Source organism: Tachyglossus aculeatus, chromosome 12 (genome assembly GCF_015852505.1).
Source record: "Tachyglossus aculeatus isolate mTacAcu1 chromosome 12, mTacAcu1.pri, whole genome shotgun sequence".
Classification (NCBI taxonomy): Eukaryota; Metazoa; Chordata; class Mammalia; order Monotremata; family Tachyglossidae; genus Tachyglossus; species Tachyglossus aculeatus.
The window spans coordinates 16,215,330-16,238,647 of NC_052077.1; the positions used below are offsets into that span (position 1 = coordinate 16,215,330).

The window sequence follows — 23,318 nt, forward strand, 5'->3', positions numbered from 1 at the left end:
TCAGGCTCGTTGGTCTGTCCACTAGGCCACACTACTTCTCTTCCTTTAGGCTTGAACCCCCAACCATGAATTTGGGAACCTGAGACACTGATTGCTGCTGGGAGTCTTAAGGGACACATTCACTTGCAAATATGAAATAAGGAAGGCTCTTTGGATCTTACTAGAATCACTTAGCTACCCACCCCAGGATTAGAGAAGCAGCATGGTTTAGTGGAAAGAGCAAGGGCTTGGGAGTCAGAGGTTGTGGGTTCTAATCCCGGCTTCGCCACTTGTCAGCTGTGTGACTTAGGGTAAGTCACTTAACTTCCCACACACAAACAAGTGATGAGCTTCCTATGCCTGCTTTATGAGAAGTCTCATGGCTGGAGGACAAAACTGCTCTAGTATAGCTAACTGAACAGATTTATTACTTGGAAGGTGACTCTTCTTAAAGCCCTCTTACACTAGCTGAAAGCTGTGTTTTGGCTTCAGACACAATAATGTGTGGAAGGTGACAACAGGAGTTGAACCCAACATTTTAAAAGCTCTGCGAAGCACACTTCTGAATAGGGAATCCCCTAAGTAGCAGTTGAGATATCCAAGCTTTCACACAGACTCAAAACCATCCCTTTTAAAGAGTGGCCCTATGTACACTCTTCTGTGGATAAGGGATTTTATATCAGTAAACGTATCATCTCAAAGAGGTATAGAAAAATGCAAAAATGATGGTTAGATAACAAAAGCTAAACAAAAGAAGCATGAGACTGCTGGAATGTTTTCACTACCTTGTGTTTGGAATGAGTGCAACGTTTGCAACATGGTCATCCGGGCCTTTCTCTGAAACTTCTCTCCAACAAGGCTCAATACAAATGTTAGTATTCACAGTAGCCCCCAATTCTAGCACACTTGCAGAGATACCCAAATAGAAGGCAACTTGAAAATGTGTAGGAACTAAATCTCTCCCTTCCTTCCTCTCTGCGTGTCTTCCTGCCTCTTTATATCACAGAGGTCCCAAAGAGTAGCCTATAGCCCTTCTCCTCAAAACCAATTACTTGGAGGAAAAGTTACTAAGGAGAGGGTGGTGAGGAAAGGGAGGTGGTGAAAAGAGGGAGAAGGAGAAAGAGAGGGAGGATGAAAAGGTAAGGGGGAAGGAGGGGGGTGGGTATGATGTTCTAACCTTCCCAGTTCTTAGTAAAATGCTCTACACACAGTAAGCACTCAATAAATACCATTGATTGATTTTCACAGAATGTGTTGGATGAGGTGGGAGGGGGAACAGGGTTGAAAGATCTACCAAGAGAAAAAAATCTAAGGGGCAGGTGCTGGCTGGATAGTTCAGAAGCCTCTCTCGATTTGTGCCATACCACAAACACAAATTTGCAAGAATCTCATAGCAAGGGAAAGGCTGGAAACCACAGATTAATCTAGTAAAAGCATCCATCTGCCTATCAGGCTTTAATGAGGTAAGCAGGATGTGAGGCCAACAGAGCCAAAAGAGGATGAGAAGAGAATAGGAATGAGAAGCTAAAATCTCACACATTCCCGATAAACCACATGGCATGAAGCACACCAGCACTTCAATGGGAAGGTGTTTTAAAACTTCAAGTTTATCACTCCTGAAATATTTCCACTGAGATTTTGAATTCCTTCTGCAAAATACATGGTTTGTTTAGAACAATCTTCCCTTGCCCTGTATGTGAAATGGGTGGTGTCTGGTCCCCTGGAACTTTGAAAGGCCTTACTAGTGAGTGTAATTCAATGTAAGGACCTGTTGTTGGGTAGGGACCATCTCTATATGTTTCCGACTTGTACTTCCCAAGTGCTTAGTACAGTGCTCTGCACACAGTAAGCGCTCAAGAAATATGATTGAATGAATGAATGAATGAATGAATGAGTGTTGTGGGCTCTCAACCCAGATGGCAGTGGAGTGAATGCAGCGGGCGCTTCACATCACTGAATTTCGAGGGGAGAGGGCAAAGAGAAGCCATATTTCCTTAGTTATCTCCTTGATACTACAAGCTCCTCCCGGGCAGGGGATGCCTACTAACTCTGTTATACTGTCCTTTCCCAAGTGCTTAACAGAGAGCTCTGTAGAGTAAATGTTCAATAAATACCACAGATACAGGAGATATGGGGGCACAGTAGCTTTTGGGAAAAGAAAAATGACACTTCCTTCTGCATCCCCTTTCGATATGAAATGTGTAGTATGCAGGCTAAGAGTGTTAAAAACTGCACCCAGGGATTGGCCCCGGGGCTCTGTTTTGAAAGTAATTTGCCATCTGACATCTGACACCCTGCCCTGGTCCCACCACAAAGCACTGCCAGCGATCAGAGGCAAGTGGAGGCACATTTTCTGAAGGGTTTCAAAACAGATGGGCACATTTTGCACAAAGGCATGCTAATCAGGCATAGTCCTTCAAGATGATCTGATAAACTAGAGGTTTACATTGTCTCCTGATCAATTGCCTTCATAGCATATAGCCTAGTGACAAGAGCATAGGCATGGGACTTAGAGGACATGGGTTCTAATCCCAGCTCCGTCACTTAACTTCTCTGTGCCTTGGTTACCTCATCTGTAAAATGGGGATTAAGACTGTAAGCCCCAAGTGGAACAACCTGTTGGCCTTGTATCTATCCCAGTGTTAAGAGCAGTGCTTGGCATATAGTAAGTAATCACAAATACCATGATTATTATTATTCTCCTGGGTGTTACAGCCAAGGAACTGACAGATCCCCCAGGGCCCTCAATGGCTGCACTTCGTTCACCTTTCCTTCCTGCTTTCTTCTCTAATAATAATAATAATAATAATAATTTTGGTATTTGTTAAGCACTTACTTACTATGTGCAAAGCACTGTTCTAAGCGCTGGGGAGAATACAAGGTGATCAGGTTGTCCCATGTGGGGCTCACAATCTTAATCCCCATTTTACAGATGAGGTAACTGAGGCACAGAGAAGTTAAGTGACTTGCCCAAAGTCACACAACTGACAAGCGGCAGAGCCAGGATTTGAACCCATGACCTCTGACTCCCAAGCCCGTGCTCTTTCCACTGAGCCACACTGCTTCTCTATCCTAAGCAGAAAGTAGCATTGGTGGCATAAATGTCAAACATGTGAAACTCCCGGGGTGCTTACTGAGCCATAGAAACAATTCCCCTGCAGGTGTTGGGGGAGGGTGAAACTCACTTCCCATCAGCATGAAAGCACTGAAGGTGAGGTGGATGGAGGAAGGGCAGGGAAGAGGATTAAAACTACTTCAATTATGCTCTTCTCCCATTTCCAATTATATAGGAATTAACTATTAGACTATGTCTTCCATATTTTTCTGAAGCATGAGTCAGTCAATCATCAATTTTGAGTTCCACTATGTGCTGAGTACGGTCCTGGGAGCTGAAGTGGATGGCTGCAAATTCTATCTTCCCACTTAATCAGTTAGTAGTCCTTTTTTTCAGATCTGTTCAATATTTTGACTATCCACTCATGTCTGAACTTGATTTCTATTTTAAGCCAAGTTTGGCTTCTACAAATAGAGTTGTTCCTACGTTGTGTTTAAAAAAGGAGAAAAAATCCATTAGAATGCTTTCATTTTAACGGAAAAAATGTCTTTGATAAACCTTATTTAGTCATAGATATTGAGGACATAGGGCAGAGAATGAGAAATGAAAATTTTAAGTTATTTTGGCACTGACTTTTTGATCTGATTTTAAGCTTTAAGTACGTTACTAAAATAAATGACTCCTGGCAATATCAACTGTGTTGTTATCATGAGGAAAGTGAGTCACGGAGAAGTTAAGGACTTGTTCCTTCCTTCTCCTATTTTTATGGTATTTGTTAAGCGCTTACTATATGCCAGGCACTGTACTAAGCACTGGGGTAGGTATGAGTTAATCAGGTTGGACATAGTCCCTGTCCCAAATAAGGCTCACAGTCTTAATCCCCATTTTACAGATGAGGTATCTGAGGCACAGAGAAGTTAGGTGCCTTGTTCAAGGTCACACAGCAGACAAGTAGTGGAGCTTTGATTAGAACCCAGGTCCTTCTGACTCTCAGGACCATGGTCTATCCACTAGACCACACTGCTTCTCTCTCACTATACCCTAGCTAGCACACTATACTTTCCTAAGCCCTTAATGTAATGCTCTGCATCCCGTAAGAGTTCATTAAATACCAATGATTGATTTGATAGGCCAGTGACTTTAAAAAATAGTTTAAAAAAAACTTTCAGCAGGCAGCTGGGGAGAGCAGGCTGGCATTTGCCCGGGGTGCCTTGCCTGATGGGGAGTGAGGGAGGGGGAAAGAAAGCTTCTTCATTTCTTCCTGTGCCAACCTCATCCCTCATTGGCTTTCTGTTTTGTTTTCACCCAGCTTGCTTTCCCAGCCTCTCCTCTCCCCCACAATGTGATTTTGGCTGAGACCTCCTTGGGGCAATGCAATTTTCATGCTAATGGACCTCCTGTGCCCCTCCAAGACTCAAAAAAAAAATGTTAGCTTGTGAATTTGTTAGAGGAGATGCTGGATGAAGGGAACAGAATAGAGCTGGTCTAAAAATCTGGGAGCAGTGCAAATTCATTTATTCTTTCAATCATATTTATTAAGTGCTTACTGTGTGCGGAGCTCTTGGGAAAGTATAGTACAACAATAAACAGTGACATTCCCTGCCCACAATTAGCTCATAGTCTGGCAGTGGGGAGACAGACATCAATACAAATAAATAAAATTACATATATATATATATATATATATATATATATATATGTAAGTCCTGTGGGTCTGGGTAGGGGGGAGAGTAAAAGGAGCAAGTCAGGGTGACGCAGAAGGGAATGGGAGATGAGGAAAAGTGGGGCTTAAGTCTGGGAAGGGCTCTTGGAGGAGATGTGCCTTCAATAAGGCTTTGAAGAGGGGGAGAGGAATTGTCTGTCTGGTTTGAAGAGAAAGGGCGTTCCAGGCCAGAGGTGAAAAATCTCTGAGAGGCAGCCTGCAGCCCCCTTTCTGAAGCCAAAATGGTAAATCTCTGCCAGCCCGCTTCCACCCCAGAGTCATACCTCAAGAATGGCTGGCCATCAGGTGTGACCGACTACCCACTGGCTTTTGAACTTGTTCCATGCTGATCAGTCAGGATGCCAGTGTGCCAGGGTCCTATCGTCCAAATGAATAGGACCCTGGCACACTGGCATCCTGACCAAATGAATAGGAAATGTACAGGATCTCATTTCTTTCCCCAAGATCCCTCTGAGGAAGACAAGCTTTTTCAGGAAGGAGAAAATGGGCCCAAAGAGGTTAAGTGATTTGCCCAAGGTCATTCAGCATATCGGTTAAGGACCAAGACTTCCTTTATCCAGTCAAACAGTGGTATTTATTGAGTGCTTACTACATGTTGGGCTCTGCACTAAAGACAGCAAAATACAAAAGAGCCTACTCTTTAGCCAGCCCCTGCCCACAATCAATCAGTGGTATTTATTGAGCACTTACTATGTGCAGAGCACCGTACTAAGTGCTTGGAAGAGTACAACAGAGTTAACAGGAATTTTCTGCCTACAACAAGCTTAGACCTTAGAAGAGGAATTTACAGATTAGAGTGGGAGAGAGACAAACTAAATTACAGATGGATATGTACATAAGTGACAAATTGGGCTCTCCTCCTAGACCTACTGCTAGTGATCACATTTTGCCTTCTCTACTCCTGCCAACATCTTCACCCATATTGTATTAGCAGGAGAAGCGATGGTGATGATGAAGGCAGCAGCACCAGTCGTTGAAGAGGAAGCACATCCTCCTCCTCATCCTTTTGATGATGGCATTTATTAAGTGCTTACTATGTGCAAAGCACTGTTCTAAGCACTCGGGAGGTTACAAGGAGAACGGGTTGTCCCATAGGGGGCTCACAGTCTTCATCCCCATTTTACAGATGAGGTAACCGAAACACAGAAAAGTGAAGAGACTTGCCCAAAGTCACACAGCTGACAACTGGCGGAGCCGGGATTTGAACCCATGACCTCTGACTCCAAAGCCCGTGCTCTTTCTACTGAGCCACGCTGCTTAATCCCAGCTCCGCCACTTGTCTGCTGTGTGACCTTGGGCAAGTCACTTACCTTCTCTGTGCCTCAGTTCCCTCACCTGTAAAATGGGGATGAAGCTTGTGAGCCCCACATGGGACAACCTGATTGCCTTGTATCTACCCCAGTGTTTATAACAGTGCTTGGCACACAGTAAGCGCTTAACAAATACCATCATTATTATTATTATTATCTTAACAATAATAATGGCATTTATTAAGCGCTTACTATGTGCAAAGCAGTGTTCTAAGCTCTGACTCTAGTTCTGGGGGCAGAAGGGAGAGGGGTAGGGATAATAGTAATACTAATAAGTAATAGTATTTATTAACTATTTTCTATGTGCCAAGTACTCTGGGACAGGTGTCAATCATAGGGGATAAGGGTCATTAGCAGGTCACAATTCAATCCCTCCTACTGGAGGTTGGTAGATCTGACAGGACACCCAGGCACATCCATAATCTAGTCAAACACCTCTCATGCAAATAGTACTCCAGTCACTTATGAATCTGAAGCTTACAATTCAGTGTTAGAACCTGTGCTCAGTGCTGGACGGGGCTCAGAATCCACTGTTACTAGCCAATCTTCAACACGTGTCTTGAAGAAGCAAGTTCATCCAAACGCCCCAAAGTGTTTTCCAGCTAATAGCCATTCAGCTGCCCTTGGAACGGACAAACTGAGTCAGGGTACCATGGAGCAGAGGTGAGAACAGCACCCACGAATTCTTCCCTGACATCTTAGAACATTCTTTACAATCGCAGCATCCTTCGTCCAGGAAGCTGCCATAGACACTTCATGTGCTTTAATGCTCCCTGACAGTGTTATCCGATAGGATTTTCTCTTACCTTCTCAAGTCTTCCTTAATTTGCAGGGAGATCAATTCCTTTGGAATGTGAAAAGAAAGGGTGCTCTCAGACATCTGTTCTCGGACCTGCAGCCATTTGCTGTCCGACGTGGGAAATCTATATAGCTTGCACACCGGATTTTTTAGCACTGTACAGGGAGGAAAACAAAAGTGGAATAATGCTTTATTTCTATACTGCTCATTGGGTTTTTAAGTTCAGTTTAAGTTTGTTTTTAGTTGCTTCTTTTTTTTCCCTCTCTCCTGCCATCTGTTCCAGGGCAGATTTATTTGTCCATCAGTAGTAGGTGGTGAAATTCCACTCAATATATGGGGACTTTAATACATGTGAATTTGTTTCCTGCACACATTCATTAAAGCTAGAGGCTATGATAATATTCACACGAATGAACAGGGAAAACTCACACCGGTGGCTAATAACTCTGTGTGACTAGGTGACACTGGGGCCAGTTTATCCTGGCTTTTCCAGCAGGTTGCCTGAAATGTCATGGAGTCTAGTTGCCAAGAGTATTTGGTCACTTAAGGGTCAGTGGCCAACAGTTTACATCCTTGTCCCTGGGATGTCCAGGCTAAATATTATGAGCTTATCGCGGATAAGTTATTCAAGAGTCAAAATTGCAATTTCCAGAGCAACTTGTTTTTCAAATTAGTATTTGAGACACAAATCCTGTTGTGTTAATTTCCCAATCAGTAAGCCAAATTACTGCTTACTTTATCAGCAAATTACCAGTTTCTTTTATTTAGGCTAGATATGCATTTTTTATTTTTTATTTTTTTGCTGCATTTCTCCTCACCTTTGTTCTTGTTTCTTCCCGGCTCTAAATCTATAAGCAATTCACTGTATCATCCCTTCTACCTCACAGCTCTGGACCAAATTTTCATCCAAATTCTAAAATCTGCTCTACCTGGGCAATGGTAATTTCATCATATAATCACATTTTAAAGTTTTCTAGATTTTCTTCTGAAGACATTCAGTGGGCAAATTTAGCAAAGATTAGTTTCAATCTAGCATTTTAGATGCTTCCTCAGAGGGAATTGTTTTCCATCAATCTGTGCAGAACACTGAAATAGGCACTTAGGAGAGTACAGTAGAGTCAATGCACACTATCCTAGCTGTCAAGGAGCTTACAATATAGCAGGGAGACAGACATTAAAATAAATTACAGGTAGAAGAAGATATGAATTTAAGTGCTTTAGGGATGAAGTGGAATGAGTACCTAAGTACTTAGGTCGTAAGGACTCAAGTGCAGAGGTGATGCAATTGTGGGGTGGAGAGGGTGGGAGGATTCATCAAGGAAGGCCTCCTGGAGATAGTATAATTTTAGTAGAGCTTTGAAGATGGGGAGAGAAGTGGTCTGCTAGATATGAAGGGGGAAGATGTTTCTGACAGGAGGGAGAACATGAGCAGATCAATAGTGACTGACTGAGACTGAGGCACAATGAGTAGATTGCCAATAGAGGAGTAAAGTGTATGTGTATTTGTGTGTATGTATGGTAGGGGTCAGCGAGGATCAACAGGGGGAAGAAATTTGATTGCTTTCTTTAAAGTTAGAGGTGAGGAGCTTCTGCTTGATGTGAACAGGGACGGCCTGTTGGAGGTTTTTGAAGGCTGGGGTGATAGAGGCAGAACAGCATTTAAGAAAAATGATTTGGGCAGTGGAATGAAGTGTGGATTGGACAGGGGGTAAGGTGCAGGCTGGGAGGTGAGCGAGGAGGCCAAGGTAATAGTCAAGATCGGAAATGACAAGTGTTTGGACCAGCATAGTGGTAATTTAAATGGGGAAGAAGGGGTGGTGGATTCTAGATCTCCCCGTTACTGTGTCTGACCCCATTAACTTGTATCTACCCCAGCACTTAGAACAGTGCTTCATGCAGAGTAAGCTCTTAAAAAACATTTTTTTTAAAAAAAAAAGCTATTGTGAAGACAGGATTTGGTACCATTCAGCACAAGTCTCTCTTTGTTAATTCAGGGTGTCAGGAGACAAACATCATTAAACCCTCCATCTGTGTTCGCCTAACCTACAATAGTTCCATGGAGCTTGCTATTTTATAATGCATAAGGAGACATAACTGTGTGCACCTTGTTGAATTTACAACTTTCCAAAGACCCTCTATAAGTAAAACTTGCACTGTGCAATCTACCTGGAGTCTTTGGAAAAACACAGCTTTTACAAAAAAATAAACCCATCATTTCATCTTTTTTCGACTGGAAGGAGAACAACCAAAAGTATCACCCATTTGCAGAATTGAGAGGTAAAAGGGGCCTACAGAAAACAACCACACCCAAAACAATAAAGCTTGGAGATTAAAATAAATGAAACAATTAATTATGGCATATGGGGATAAGATTTCTTTTATGAAGGACAAAAGTTTCACCATAAATATATGCCCACTTTTAAGTCACACCTGCTTGTTTTGTCCTTCGGACATTATGTCTCTATGGATTCATTCAGATACATTGTAGAGGAAATGGCTGTGGGCATGTATATGGTATCAGACATGACATGACTATTGGAGTATCAGAATGTAAGTGTGATGCAGAGTTCATCACAAACATAACCTCCCCATTCTGGGAGAACCTACTATCCTTGTTTCCCCCTTATTTCATATGATAAGATTTTCCTGAGCCAACTGAATTCTATAGTACTTCCTCTTCTTCTTTTATGTTTGACAATTTCTTTTGAGTCAGAAGGATGGCTCTATAGCTAAAATATCATAAGATGTCTGTAAAATGATAGAAAAAGCCCAAGGAAAAAGATTAAAGCTTTCAGATATTCTAGATTTTCTTAGAGAATATCGTGAGGATTCTTCTGCTATGTCCTTCAGCCTGTTGCTTTTTCACATTGTTCTCCTAATAATAATTTTTGAATGTTACCCAGATTCCTCATACTTGTCCGCCATCCAGTAGAATGGAAATCTTTAGGTCTCTTGGGTCCTTCAGTAAGGCCCTATTTAGACATTTTCTCAAGACTTAGTTCTGGATATCGGCAGAATAGACAATCCTGCTTTCTTTTTCCCCAGTTCAAACATAAACCCTCTGAGGTTTCTGTTTCTTTTTTCTTCTGCTATCCAATAATCTAAATATATTCTTTTGTTGAATTAGTTTAGGCTTAGAGCCAAGGGCAATCAAGGGCAGTTTGATTCATGGAATTCACAAGCTCTCACTTGGCCACCCAGTATATATCATTCCAAGCAATCTGTGGGAATGCAACTTTTAAAAAGTAAACATGGAAAATATTCAAATAAGTGAATGGCTAAATAGCCCAAAGTAAAATACAATTTTTTAAAAAAATTATCTTGCTCATCCTTTTATAGTGATTTGTTCCAATACCCTCCCTAAGGACTAAAGTTTCTTTTTTTCTGCTTATAAATACCTCAGTGTTGAGAGAAGAAGAAAATAGTCCATCCAAAAAAAGGTACCTTCCAGTGAGTTGTTACTGATGTTTTCTGGAGGCAGAGATGTAAAGAGCTTCCAGCATCTATCACCTATGCCTGAGACAGTTTGCCTAGAGTGTCTCTCTCCTTTCCGGAAAATCCTTGTTTATGTGTTTCTTAAAACAACAGACCCAAGATAGGAAACAGGCTCAAGGCAAAGCCCACAATGTCCATCCAGCCCTCATCTTATTCTGAACAGCTCCACCTTAAGAGGCCTCTTAAAAATATATGAAAAAAAATGAGTCTCCTTGGCCTAACTTTATAGGTCAAGCATTCTCATGAGAGGACCACAAATGGGATCATTACTGTTAATATTGAAAAAGGAACCACTTCTCACCAACAAAAATGAATTCAGCTTGGCGAGTTCCACACTCACAATCCAGTCATGTATCTATGAACAACAAGGAATTACTGCCATCGATGTGGACTGAAAGGTGTGAATGGCTTCGAGCGCCAACTAAACTGATGCTAAGTTCGTTCACAGAGAAAGCCCTAGGCTGACCATGGAACAAGTTCATTCTGGCTATCTAACACTGCTCAAAGATAAAAGAGCACCTGAGCAGTAGCTTGTTTTTAATACCATTTTTGTGAAAATATAAAAAGAAATCATTATGCTAACTACCTCCCAATGGAAACTAGCCAAAACAGTTATAGCTATTTCACATTCATTTGAAAGATCAGATGGGAGGAGAGGTTCTGAAGAACCCACCACCCCCTGCAGATTTCCCTAAGGGCTTCTCTAAAATGAATGCAAGTGAAGAAGCTAAATGACCAATTTTCTGCAAATAGCCAAGAAATTAAAATCGTTGTAGTTGTTCTCTGGTTTTCTCTCTTTGGACTCCTGAACAGGGTAATTTGCTTCCTGCCCTCATGTGAGTCCCCATGAAGCCTAAATGGACTCTCTAAACCAGGCAGCACAGTTAAAACAAACAATTATCGGTAGAGGAGAAAACAGACTCAAGGAGGAAGTCTGACTAGACAAAGAAATGTAAAGTAGAAAATATAACCCACCCGTCCATTTTATGACAAACTATCAACCAAAGTGAAACTGGGATTCCTATTTAGGTTTCAAAAGGCACCTAGATTGAGTAGGAACATGGCAGAGTATTATTACTACTAAGCTGCTACTAAGTTATCATAAAGTAACTTAAGTTATTATTAAGTTATTTCTGCTAAATTCAGAAACAGTCAAAGAGAAAGAGAGGGCACACGAGAGGCACAAAATGGCATAATAATAATAATAAGAAGAATTATGGTATTTGTTAAGTGCTATGTGCCAGGCACTGTAGTAAGCTCTGGGGTGAATATAAGCAAATCTGTTTGGACACAGTCCCTGTTGCAGGTGGGGATCTCCATCACAATCCCCATTTTACAGATGAGGTAACTGAGGCACACAGAAGTGAAGTGACTTGCCCAAGGTCACACAGAAGACAAGTGGCAGAGTCAGGATTAGAACCCATGACCTTCTGACTTCCAGGCTCCTGCTCTAACCACTGAACCATGCTTCTTCTCTAATGGGAAAGAGCATGGGCCTGGGACTCAGAAGACCCGGGTTCTCATCCCTGCTGTACCACATATCTGCTGTGTGACCTTGGGAAAGTCACTTAACTTCTCTGTGCTTGTTTCCTTATCTGTAAAATGAGGATTTAGTATCTGTTATCCCTCCTACTTTGACTGTGAGCCCCATGAGAGATCTGATTATCTTGTAAGTACCCCAGCATTTAGTACAGTGCTTGGCATATAGTAAGCCCTTAACCAAAACCACGATTATTATGACTGAATGAAATAGTGCAAACCAACCCAAGGTTTACCCTTCACATTTGGAGAGGATTCTACTGTCTATGAAAGCCTGTCTGTCGATCTGTTCTGCACTCTGTGCATATAAAGATAGTTCTGTGCCTTTCTGAAGTGTTTTCCACAGCACCTGTTGCAGTGGTAAAATCCGTCTCCAGCTACCCTGATTTTCTCCAAGATTTCTGCTCCACAGATTGCTGCCTCAGAGGCTAGTCTGTCTGCCGGATGTGAAGTTTGGGCATGTAAAATGAGCAAAAGCAGATAGACATCAGTGCAAGACAGACTGACCTATTTAGCCAGCCTGTCCCAATCACAGGATGAATTCATATTTCTCTAAAATTCTCCAGAACAGCCTAAAAATATGTATGACTGGACTGGCTATTCTGGGACACAGAGTTAACCTACATATCCCACTTCAGTTCACTATTCAGTAGCCACTTAAATGTCCTGTTATTATCCACTCTTCTTACATCCTTCCATGTGAAACCATTGCCCTGAGCATTATCACACTGGCAAATAGACTGTGCTCTAGCAACTTGTTTTCGGTGATCTTTTCAATTGACGCAAACTTGTTAGCAAATGATGCCAATGTAAAGGGCTCGAAAAACCTAGACTTTTAATTTGGATTGAAGCTTGATGCCCCATTTTATGCCACACTCGATCTCCCAGAGCTTAAGCTGGCCTTCTAGAGTCTCTTTTTTTTTAACTTTTACATTCTCTGCACTGATTGTGTTTCCTAACGCGTTTCTGTCTGAATGGTTGTTGATATTTGCAAATTTGTAGATCATCAGCATTTACTGAGCACTTATTTGGTGCAGAGCACTGTACTAAATTCACTCATTCATTCATTCATTCATTCAATCGTGTTTATTGAGCACTTACTACTTACTGTGTGCAGAGCACTGTACTGTTTGGGAGAGTACAATCAAGTTGATGGACATGATCTAGTTAATCAATCATATTTACTGAGTTCCTAGCAGGGGCAGGGAATTGTACTAAGTGCTAGGGAGAGTACAATATGACAGAGTTGATAGACATAGTCCCTGCCCACAAGGAGCTTAAAGACTACAGGGAGAGACAGGTGCTAGAAGACGATGTAGAAGCTGGGTTTGGAAGGTATAACCATTTCAAAACTGCTTTAAAAAGCAATAGAAATGCTCTGTCAATAAAAGACAATGGTTAAGGCTTGGTGAGCGTAGCTAAAACCTGTCAGAACCATTCTTTTTATAGGAACATTGAACAGAGAGGCAAAGATCTGCATAAAAGATGTGAAAGAAAAATAAAGTATAACAAAGTGGTCCTGTTGATAGAGAGAACAGGATCAGTAGGAATTTAGTGATAGAACTCTCTTTGTTTAGAACAAAAGAAAGGCAGTGAAAGACTTAGAGAAAGAAGCAGCATGGCCTAGAGGAAAGAGCACAGGCCTAGGAGTCAGAAGTACTGAGTTCTAATCCCAGCTTCGCTACTCGCCTGCTGTGTGACCTGGGGCAAGTCACTCAACTTCACTAAGCCTCAGTTCCCTTGTCTGTAAAATGGGGATTAAGACTGTGTGTCCAATTTGGGATGGGGACTGTGTCCAACCTGAATATCTCGTACCTACCCCAGCACTTAGAACAGTGTTTGGCACATAGTAAGCACTTAAATACCACAATTATTATTATCATTATTAAACGGGTTAGTTGTATCCATAGGTGCAATAAAAATATTTGACTCCATCAGTTACTCTCCCAAAGCTTAGTACAATGCTCTGGGCCCAATAAGCGCTCAATAAATATGATTGAATGAATGAATACATACCCTTGATGATGATCTGAAAAGCTGAATTCTGACACTTTCAAAATAAATCTGGCTGGTTGAAAAGTTTTTAAAGATATTAATACTGACAGCCATCAAATAATCAATCAATGGCAATTACTGAGTGCTTACTGTGTGCAGAGCACTGTATTAAGTATATGGGAAAATACAATCCATTACAGTTGGTAGGCACAATCACTTCCCACAAGGAACTATAACTGGGAGTGCCAGAATTAAAAGGAATTTCATTTAACCCTTTCCACATCATCAGTTCAAGTAAATCAGGCCTTATATTTTATGACTGGTCTTGTAAGTCAGTTAATCGTATTTATTAAGCACTTATCATATGCAGAGCAATGTACTAAGCACTTGGGAGAGTACAATATAACAATATAACAGACACACTCTCTGACCACAGCAACTTTACAGTCTAGAACGGAAACAGACGTTAATATAAGTAAATTACAGATATATACATAAGTGCTGTGGGGTTGGGAGGGGGGATGGACAAAGTGAGCAAGTCAGGGAGACATACAAGGGAGTGGAAGAAAAGGAAAAGAGGGCTTAGTCAGGGAATGCCTCTTGGAAGCCTTCAATATGGGTTTTCAATGGAGGGAGGATGAACGTCTAGTAGATGTGAAGTGGGAGGCAGTTCCAGCCCAGAGGCAAGACGTGGGCAAGAGGTCAGCAGTGAGATAGATGAGAAGCAGCATGGCTCAGTGGAAAGAGCATGGGCTTTGGAGTCAGAGGTCAGGGGTTCAAATCCCGGCTTCACCAATTGTCAGCTGTGTGAATTCGGGCAAGTCGCTTAACTTCTCTGGGCCTCAGTTACCTCATCTGTAAAATGGGGATTAAGACTGTGAGCCCCCCGTGGGACAACCTGATCATCTTGTGACCAACCCAGTGCTTAGAACAGTGCTTTGCACATAGAAAGTGCTTAATAAATGCCATCATTATTACTATTATTATCGAGGTATAGTGAAAAGGTTAGCATTAGAGAAGTGAAGTGTGTGGGCTGGGTTAAGATTGGAGAGTAGCATGGTGAGGTAGGAGGGAACAAGGCAACTGAGTGATTTAAAGACAAATGTAATGAGTTTTTGTTTGACTTAGAGGTGGATGGGCCACCACTGAAGGTTCTTGAGGACTGGGGAAACATGACCTGAATGTTATTGTTAAAAAATGATCTGGGTAACAGAATGAAGTATGAACTGGAGTGGGGAGAGACAGGAGGCTGGGAGATCAGCAGGAAAGCTGATACAGTAATCAAGGCAGGATAGGATAATCAATCAATCAATCAATCATATTTATTGAGCGCTTACTATGTGCAGAGCACTGTACTAAGCGCTTGGGAAGTACAAATTGGCATCACATAGAGACAGTCCCTACCCAACAGTGGGCTCACAGTCTAAACGGGGGAGACAGAGAACAGAACCAAACATACCAACAAAATAAAATAAGTAGGATAGAAATGTACAAGTAAAATAAATAAATAAATAAATAAATAAATAGAGTAATAAATATGTACAACCATATATACATATATACAGGTGCTGTGGGGAAGGGAAGGAGGTAAGACGGGGGGATGGAGAGGGGGACGAGGGGGGAGAGGAAAGAAGGGGCTCAGTCTGGGAAGGCCTCCTGGAGGAGGTGAGCTCTCAGCAGGGCCTTGAAGGGAGGAAGAGAGCTAGCTTGGCGGATGGGCAGAGGGAGGGCATTCCAGGCCTGGGGGATGACGTGGGCTGGGGGTCGATGGCGGGAAAGGCGAGAGCGAGGTACGGTGAGGAGATCAGCGGTGGAGGAGCGGAGGGTGCGGGCTGGGCAGTAGAAGGAGAGAAGGGAGGTGAGGTAGGAGGGGGCGAGGTGATGGACAGCCTTGAAGCCCAGGGTGAGGAGTTTCTGCCTGATGCGCAGATTGATCGGTAGCCATTGGAGGTTTTTGAGGAGGGGAGTAATATGTCCAGAGCGTTTCTGGACAAAGATAATCCGGGCAGCAGCATGAAGTATGGATTGAAGTGGAGAGAGACACGAGGATGGGAGATCAGAGAGAAGGCTAGTGCAGTAGTCCAGACGGGATAGGATGAGAGCTTGAATTAGTAGGGTAGCGGTTTGGATGGAGAGGAAAGGGCGGATCTTGGCAATGTTGCGGAGCTGAGACCGGCAGGTTTTGGTGACGGCTTGGATGTGAGGGGTGAATGAGAGAGCGGAGTAGAGGATGACACCAAGTTTGCGGGCTTGTGAGACGGGAAGGATGGTAGTGCCGTCAACAGAGATGGGAAAGTCAGGGAGAGGACAAGGTTTGGGAGGGAAGACAAGGAGCTCAGTCTTCGACATGTTGAGCTTTAGGTGGCGGGCTGACATCCAGATGGAGATGTCCTGAAGGCAGGAGGAGATGCGAGCCTGGAGGGAGGGGGAGAGAGCAGGGGCAGAGATGTAGATCTGGGTGTCATCAGCATAGAGATGATAGTTGAAGCCGTGGGAGCGAATGAGGTCACCAAGGGAGTGAGTGTAGATTGAGAACAGATAAGTGCTTGGATTAACATGGTAGCAGTTTGGATAGAGAGGAAAGAGCAGATTTTAGTGATGTTGTGAAGGATGAATTGAGAGATTTAGTGATAGATTGAATATGTGGGTTGAATGAGAAGAGTCAAGGATAATGCCGAGGTTGTGGGCTTGTGAGATGGCAGGATGGTGATGCCAACAGTGATGGGAAAGTCAAGGGAAGGACAGGGTTTGGGTGGTACGATAAGTAGTTATGTTTTAGACATGTTACATTTGAGTTGACAGTGGGACACCCAAGTACAGATGTCTTGAAGGCAGGAGGAAATGCGAGACTGCAGGAGGGAGAGAGGTCAGGCCTGGAGGTGTAGATTTGGGAAACATCTGCAAAGAGATGATAGTTCAAGCCATGTGGCTGAATTAGTTCTTCAAGGGAGTGGGTGTAGATGGAAAATAGAAGGGAACTCGGAACTGAACCTTGAATGTCACCCACACTTAGGGGGTGGGAGGCAGAGGAGGAGCCCGTGAAAGACTAAGAATGAGCGACCACAGAGATAGGAGGAGAACCTGGAGATGACAATGTCAGTGAAGCCAAGGTTGGATAATGTTTTCAGGATAAGGTGATGGTCGAAGGTGTTGAAGGCAGCTGAGAGGTTGAGGATTTAGGATGGAGTAGAGGCCACTGTCAAGAAGGAGATCATTTGTGTCATTTGAGAGAGCAGTTTCTGAGGAGTGAGGGGATGGAAATCAGATTGGAGGCATACAAGGAGAGAACTGGAGGCAAGAAACTTGGGACAGCGGGTGTAGACAGCTCTCTCACGGAGATTGTAGAAGAATGGTAGAAGGGAGATGGGGTGATAACTGGAGGGAGCTGTGAGGTCAAGGGAGGGTTTTTTTAGGATATGGGAGACAGGCATGTTTGAGAGCAGTGGGGAAGAAGCCCTTGGAAAGCGACAGTTGAAGATGGAGGTTAGGGAGGGAAGAAAGGAGGCGGGAACTGTTTTGATAAGGGGCAAAGGGATGTGGTCAGATGCGCAGGTGGAGGGAGTAGATTTTGAGAGAAGGCAGGAGATTTCCTCTTTAGGCATTACTGGGAAAGATGGGAAAGTTGAAGGAGGGGCAGGAGAGATTTTAGAGAGGTCACGGCTGATAGTTTCATTTTCTCCATAAAGTAAGTGGCCAAGGTATTAAGGGCAAGGAATGGGGTAGGTGATGGGACAAGGAGTTGGAGGAGAGAGTTAAACATCTGGAACAACTGGCAAGGGCAATGGGCATGGATGTCAATAAAGATGGAGAATAATTTTGCTGGCAGCAGAGAGGGCAGAGTTAAAGCATGCAAGGATAAATTTGAAGTTGCTGAGGTTAGCCCAATATCCAGATTCCCACCAGCAGCACTCTGTGGCTCATGCACAAGAGAAAAGGAGGCAGAGTGTGGAGATAATCCAGGGCTTTGGTTAGTGGTAAATCAAATTATTCTACATAGCCATGCTTGAAGACACAACAAGGAATCAGGAAACTGGGGTCAGCATGTGATTCCAATCCTGTGGGAAATTATTCCAACTCATTAAGCTAAGAATATCACTGAAAATCCTTAAATTAGTCATAAAGAAGGTCCTATTTGATGACCACTGTGCTCTAAAAACATGCATCTAACCAGACATGCAGTTGATTTTGAACCTTAGTGTTAGAATCTATTTGGTACTGACAGCCCAAGATTGTAAACCCACCAGCACCTAAAAAGCCCTTCCCACAATCAAGGATCTTTATTGGCAACACAAGTTGAATGCTGCCACTGAATTCTGGTACATAAGCAGGAGGTAATCCAATGATGCAAGACTGAGTGAAAAGAAAATTTCATCAAGAAGCCAAGCATGTCCTTTGGGAGACAAAGTGTTGGTCCATCATGGTACTGAAGTTCAAGCCAAGCCACTAGAGAAGTTGTAGTGTCCAGTTTTCTTCCCATCTGTGAGGTCTGGACTTAATATAGCTACCACATCTAACTTCTAAAGTGGTTCCTCAGCACCTTTTACATGCCAAACTTCATATCAAATGGCAAGACAATGAGGCGGTTAGTCCATCAGCAGAGAAGCAGTGCTCTTCACAGTACCATTTTGAAGTGGCTTATCTATTGTGATAACCCTATTAAAGTGGAAAAGACTTTCTTCCAACTGATCAAGATAAAAATATGACCCCTAATTTAAAAATCTTTGGAGCTCCATTTCCAACCCATTTCTGTCCCGTTCATATTATACAATCTTTCGAAACACTGGCCATCCATGACACCTGGCGACAACAAAATACTACACATATTTCCAAATGAATGGATAATACCTGCCACAAGAAAGTACATCTATACATGGAGATAAAGCTGCTTCATTAACACAGTAAGGATGCTGGCGAATTAGTAATAACTCCTACACTCCTGAGTCAGGTGTTTCTTATTAGCACCTGTCCAACCACTTCCCAAAAAGGAACGGCAGTAAGACCAGGGATTGAGTTGACTCAGAGGAAGGTCAAGAAGATGAGTGAGGGACCGAGCCGAGGGGTTTCAGGAGGAGACTGGCAGAAACAAGATTCCCCTCCGCCAGGACTCTTGCTCCTGCTGCCTCTCATCATGGCTCACATCTCCCCATTGCAGATCTGACCCACCCCTCTCCTCATCTCCAATCAACAATGGAATACATCAGTGCTTAGAACAGAGCTTTGCACATAGTAAGCGCTTAACAAATACCATCGTCATTATTATTATCTCTGGATCTAGTCTGTTTAAATGTTCAAAACAAAAATCGTGTTTCTTTTTAAGATGCCAGAATGACTAAGTCATCTAGATGCCACTGTATTTCTCACTGATTTTCACTGTCTTTCCTAAATAATTAGAATAGATTACTTCCCTGGTGTTTCTTCTGAGCAATAAATGGAAATCCAAAGCACCCTAGAGCTTTAATTTTCTAACAGTGCTTCTGTTGCAGCTAAAATAAAATCCAATATACAGGCATCTTTCAATAAAAATAATAATGTGTTTTGTTAAGCGCTGTGTGCCAAGCGCTGGGGTAGATACAAGATAATCAGGAACCAAAGGGGGCTCACAGTCTAAGCAGGAAGGAGTACAGATATTGAATCCCCATTTCACAGATGAATGACTGAGGCAGAGAAAATTTAAATGACTTCGCCAAGGTCACATAGCAGGTGAGTGTCAGAGCCAGGATTAGAACCCACATCCTAACTCCCAGGCCCTTGTTCTTTCCCATAGGTCATGCTGCTTCTCTTGTTCTTTCAAACAAGCTACCCAAATTCTGTTCCTCTCATCCCTTCTTTCCCTCAACTTGGATGAAGAATGGCCCATGGAAAGCACAAGAGTTGGAGGAGATAGTTAAGTTCCTAGTGTTATAATGGATAAGTGAATTTCTTGGAGCATAAATGAAATCTCCTGGGGTATAAATAGAATAGTGATGGGGCACTATAAGATATAACATTCTTTCCCACTCTCCCAATAAGTACTTCATAACTCACTCGAGGATGGTGAGATCCATATAATATATTAGTATCCAGACTTGAGAAGAATGTTAATGATACCCTTTGCCTACAGATTTTCAAAACAGCATGGGAGTTTAATTATTGTTAATGCCGTCATTGGCAAGTTATGATGAACAGCTTGAAGGGTATAGGTACACATAGAGAAAAAACAAAAGTCATGTACTGAATGATGGATGTATACTGTGCACACTGTTAGGGGGAAGAGATGTGTAGAGACCAACCTTGACCACTGCTTTACAAGAGAAGACTCTGAAAGGCAATTTAGAGGAGCTACACCCACTTTGAAAGAATGGGCCCACCATGGGTATATCTATTTTTTGATTTGGCTCTTCTAGACTGTGAGCCCACTGTTGGGTAGGGACCGTCTCTATATGTTGCCAACTTGTACTTCCCAAGTGCTTAGTACAGTGCTCTGCACACAGTAAGTGCTCAATAAATATGATTGAATGAATGAATGAATGAATTTGGGGATGCTGCTGGATTCTGATTTTCCAGTAGCCTTTACTCTCAAACTAGATTAGACTTAAAAAGGACATTTCTTTGCCTATGTCCAAACTCAGTTGTTTGGCATTATGAAAATGTTTTTGTTTTTTTAATGGCATTTACTAAGCGCTTACTATGTGCAAAGCACTGTTCTATATGTTTCAAGGATACAGTTCAAAGCATTATGAAAATGTTTCAAGGGTGCAGTCCAGGTCTATAGCTATGCTCCCTGAGCATTTTCCATTATGAACATGAATTATCTTTTTAAAATGACACCTCCATCTGCATATGAAATTTGTGCATTTTAACCATGGACCACACATGAATTGTGAATACTGTATCATAAATACAGCCTGGCTGATTTTACATTTAACCACTGGACTCATTCAAAAAATATTGTTATAAATTTTAAAGTGTCTATCTATCACACACAAAACAGCAAGTTGTCTATAAAACAACTTCCCTAAATACATTCAAGTGGGTACATAAACGATTTGTTCTACAGCTTGTTAAAAAGGTAAAGCTCACCTTCTGATTACACCCCTCAAATATCATTTAGCACACTGATGCTCTACCGCTTTTCCTATGAGTGCTAGCATGAAATTTAAATTGAATATTAAATGGAGCACAAAATCGAAAAAGTGTAGCATTCAAAAATCTCTGAACCCACAGATAGAGTTGGTGAGTTGGTTTCTGAGGTTTTTCCTGCACACTGTAGCAACCAAATGCAGCAGCACTCCAACAGTAAGAGTCTCAGTAATTGTGACACGTACCTGCATTCAGTAAAGGCAAGCTGTCCTTGTTGCTCATCCCTTCTGGAGCAGTGCACTCACACACCAATGCACACTAGGAAAAAAAAAAAATTGTAATATGAGAAGAAAATCAAAGAACTGGAATTCTTCCATTTTAAGAGTCAAAAACAGACAGTTCACTCTATAAAATATTTTGCTCAGAGCTCCTCCAGCCTGTGTATTCTGTAAAGCCAATTCATTTGTAATTAATAATTTGCATTTCCTCTATACAATACAGTAGCATAAAGGAAACTCATAGCTTTAGCTCCATTCTAGTCAAAGTGTGTGTACATAAAGGTGTTAATTGCAAAGGACTGTCCCAAACATGTTAGACACATATACTCCTAGCAATACAGAGTATGAAATAGTTTCTTGACAGGCTGAATGGTTTCAAAAGGCTTTTTTTTTTAATCAGCTAGGCTGCTTTCACAGCAACAGCAGGCAATAATCCTTGATTTAGAGAAATGCAACTTAAAATAGAAGATAAAATAGGCTGCAATATGTGATTACCAAAGGTAAAAAAAGGCAAAATCCCATGGGCATCAGTGCAAAATGAGAAAATATGGTTCATATAGTAGCCTTTCCTGAATGGTCCTCATTTCTCCACTATTTGACCTCCTCTCTGTGCTCTTATGCACTTGATTGGTCTGGAAGCTCCTTGATATTCATGCCACCCCCAAGTCCCCCAACACTTATGCACATTTTCTTATCTTCTGCTATTTCCCCTATCTGCACGTCTGCCTCCCCATCTAGACTCTAAGCTCCTTGTGGGCAGGGATCATGCCTATTGCATTGTACTCTCCCAAATGCTTAGTACAGTGCTCTGCACATAGTAAACACTCAATGCTATTGATTGATTGATAAGGAGATGATTCACAAATAATGTATGCTCAAGACAAGAGCCAGGCTTACTTACTGACACAGTGATTGGGTAGTAGAATTAATAGTAGTGGTAACAGTAGTAGAAGTAGAAGATGCATTTAGTGAGCACCTACTTAGTGCCATGCACTGTATTTGGGGCGAAGGAAGTATAAAATAACAAAATGGCATGTTCCCTGCCCACGAGAAACTTATAAATTTTGAGGGGGGAATCAATTATAAAAATATTTAGTAATAATAATAATAAATAATGATGGTATTTGTTAAGTGCTTACTATGTGTCAGGCACTGTTCTAAGCACTGAGGGAGATACAAGGTAATCAGGTGTCTCATGTGGGGCTCACATCTTTAATCCCCATTTTCCAGATGAGGTAACTGAGGCACAGAGAAGTGAAGTGACTTGCCCAAAGTCACACAGCTAAGTGGTGGAGCCAGAATTAGAACCCATGACCTCTGACTCCTAAGCCTGTGCTCCTTCCACTGAGCTACACCGCCTCTCTGTAATTATGGTATTTGTTAAGTGCTTATTACGTGCCAAGCACTGTTCTAAGCACTGGGGGAGATACAAGGTGATCAGGTGTCCCACGTGGGGCTCACAGTCTTAATCCCCATTTTACAAATGAGGTAACTGAGGTCCAGAGAAGTAAAGTGACTTGCCCAAGGCCACACAGCAGATACGTGCCAGAGCCGGGATTAGAACCCACGACCTCTGACTCCCAAGCCCAGGCTCATTCCACTAAGCCACAACCCAAATGGTCAAAACAAATAATGGCATCTACAAATATATCCAAGTGCTAAGGAGGGTTAAAATAAGTCCATAAATGCACTTCATCCTGGACTATAGGTTTGGAGATCTCACCCCATCCAAGTCCTTCTGAGCTAAGAACTCCAACTCTCAGGTGGGAAGGATTAATGCCCCCTCTCTCCCCCGGCACTAAAACATGATAAGTTGGGCAATTATCCCACAGTTCCCTCTGGGTAGTGCTCAGTGGAGGCAAGTTAAGAACTGTGCTCCTGTCAAAGCCCTTCTTTTAGACTCTATCCAACAAAACCCCTCCATCACCCAAGTGAATGTGAGGAATTCGAGGGGGCTTTGCTGTAGAGAAATAATACCCCTTGCTTGCGCGTCCTTTTATCATATGTTACTTTCTACAAGGTATGGTTTTCTCAATACTATCTCTTTATTCACTTGCTAGTTTGGTATTTTTGCTCTCCTCTCCCT

At 42.3% G+C, this 23,318-nt stretch overlaps 1 protein-coding gene across 2 annotated transcripts in view; it reads right to left on the reverse strand.

Moving 5' to 3' along the window:
* INPP4B (inositol polyphosphate-4-phosphatase type II B) overlaps nt 1-23,318 on the reverse strand; it is a 514,133-nt gene that overhangs the window by 137,204 nt on the left and 353,611 nt on the right. For both annotated transcript variants that reach the window (XM_038755090.1, XM_038755091.1), the window contains 2 exons: nt 21,200-21,272; nt 6,874-7,021 (listed from right to left, as the gene is read on the reverse strand). In XM_038755090.1, coding sequence (XP_038611018.1) covers nt 6,874-7,021; nt 21,200-21,272 — 221 coding nt within the window. The remainder of the gene's footprint in view (nt 1-6,873; nt 7,022-21,199; nt 21,273-23,318) is intronic.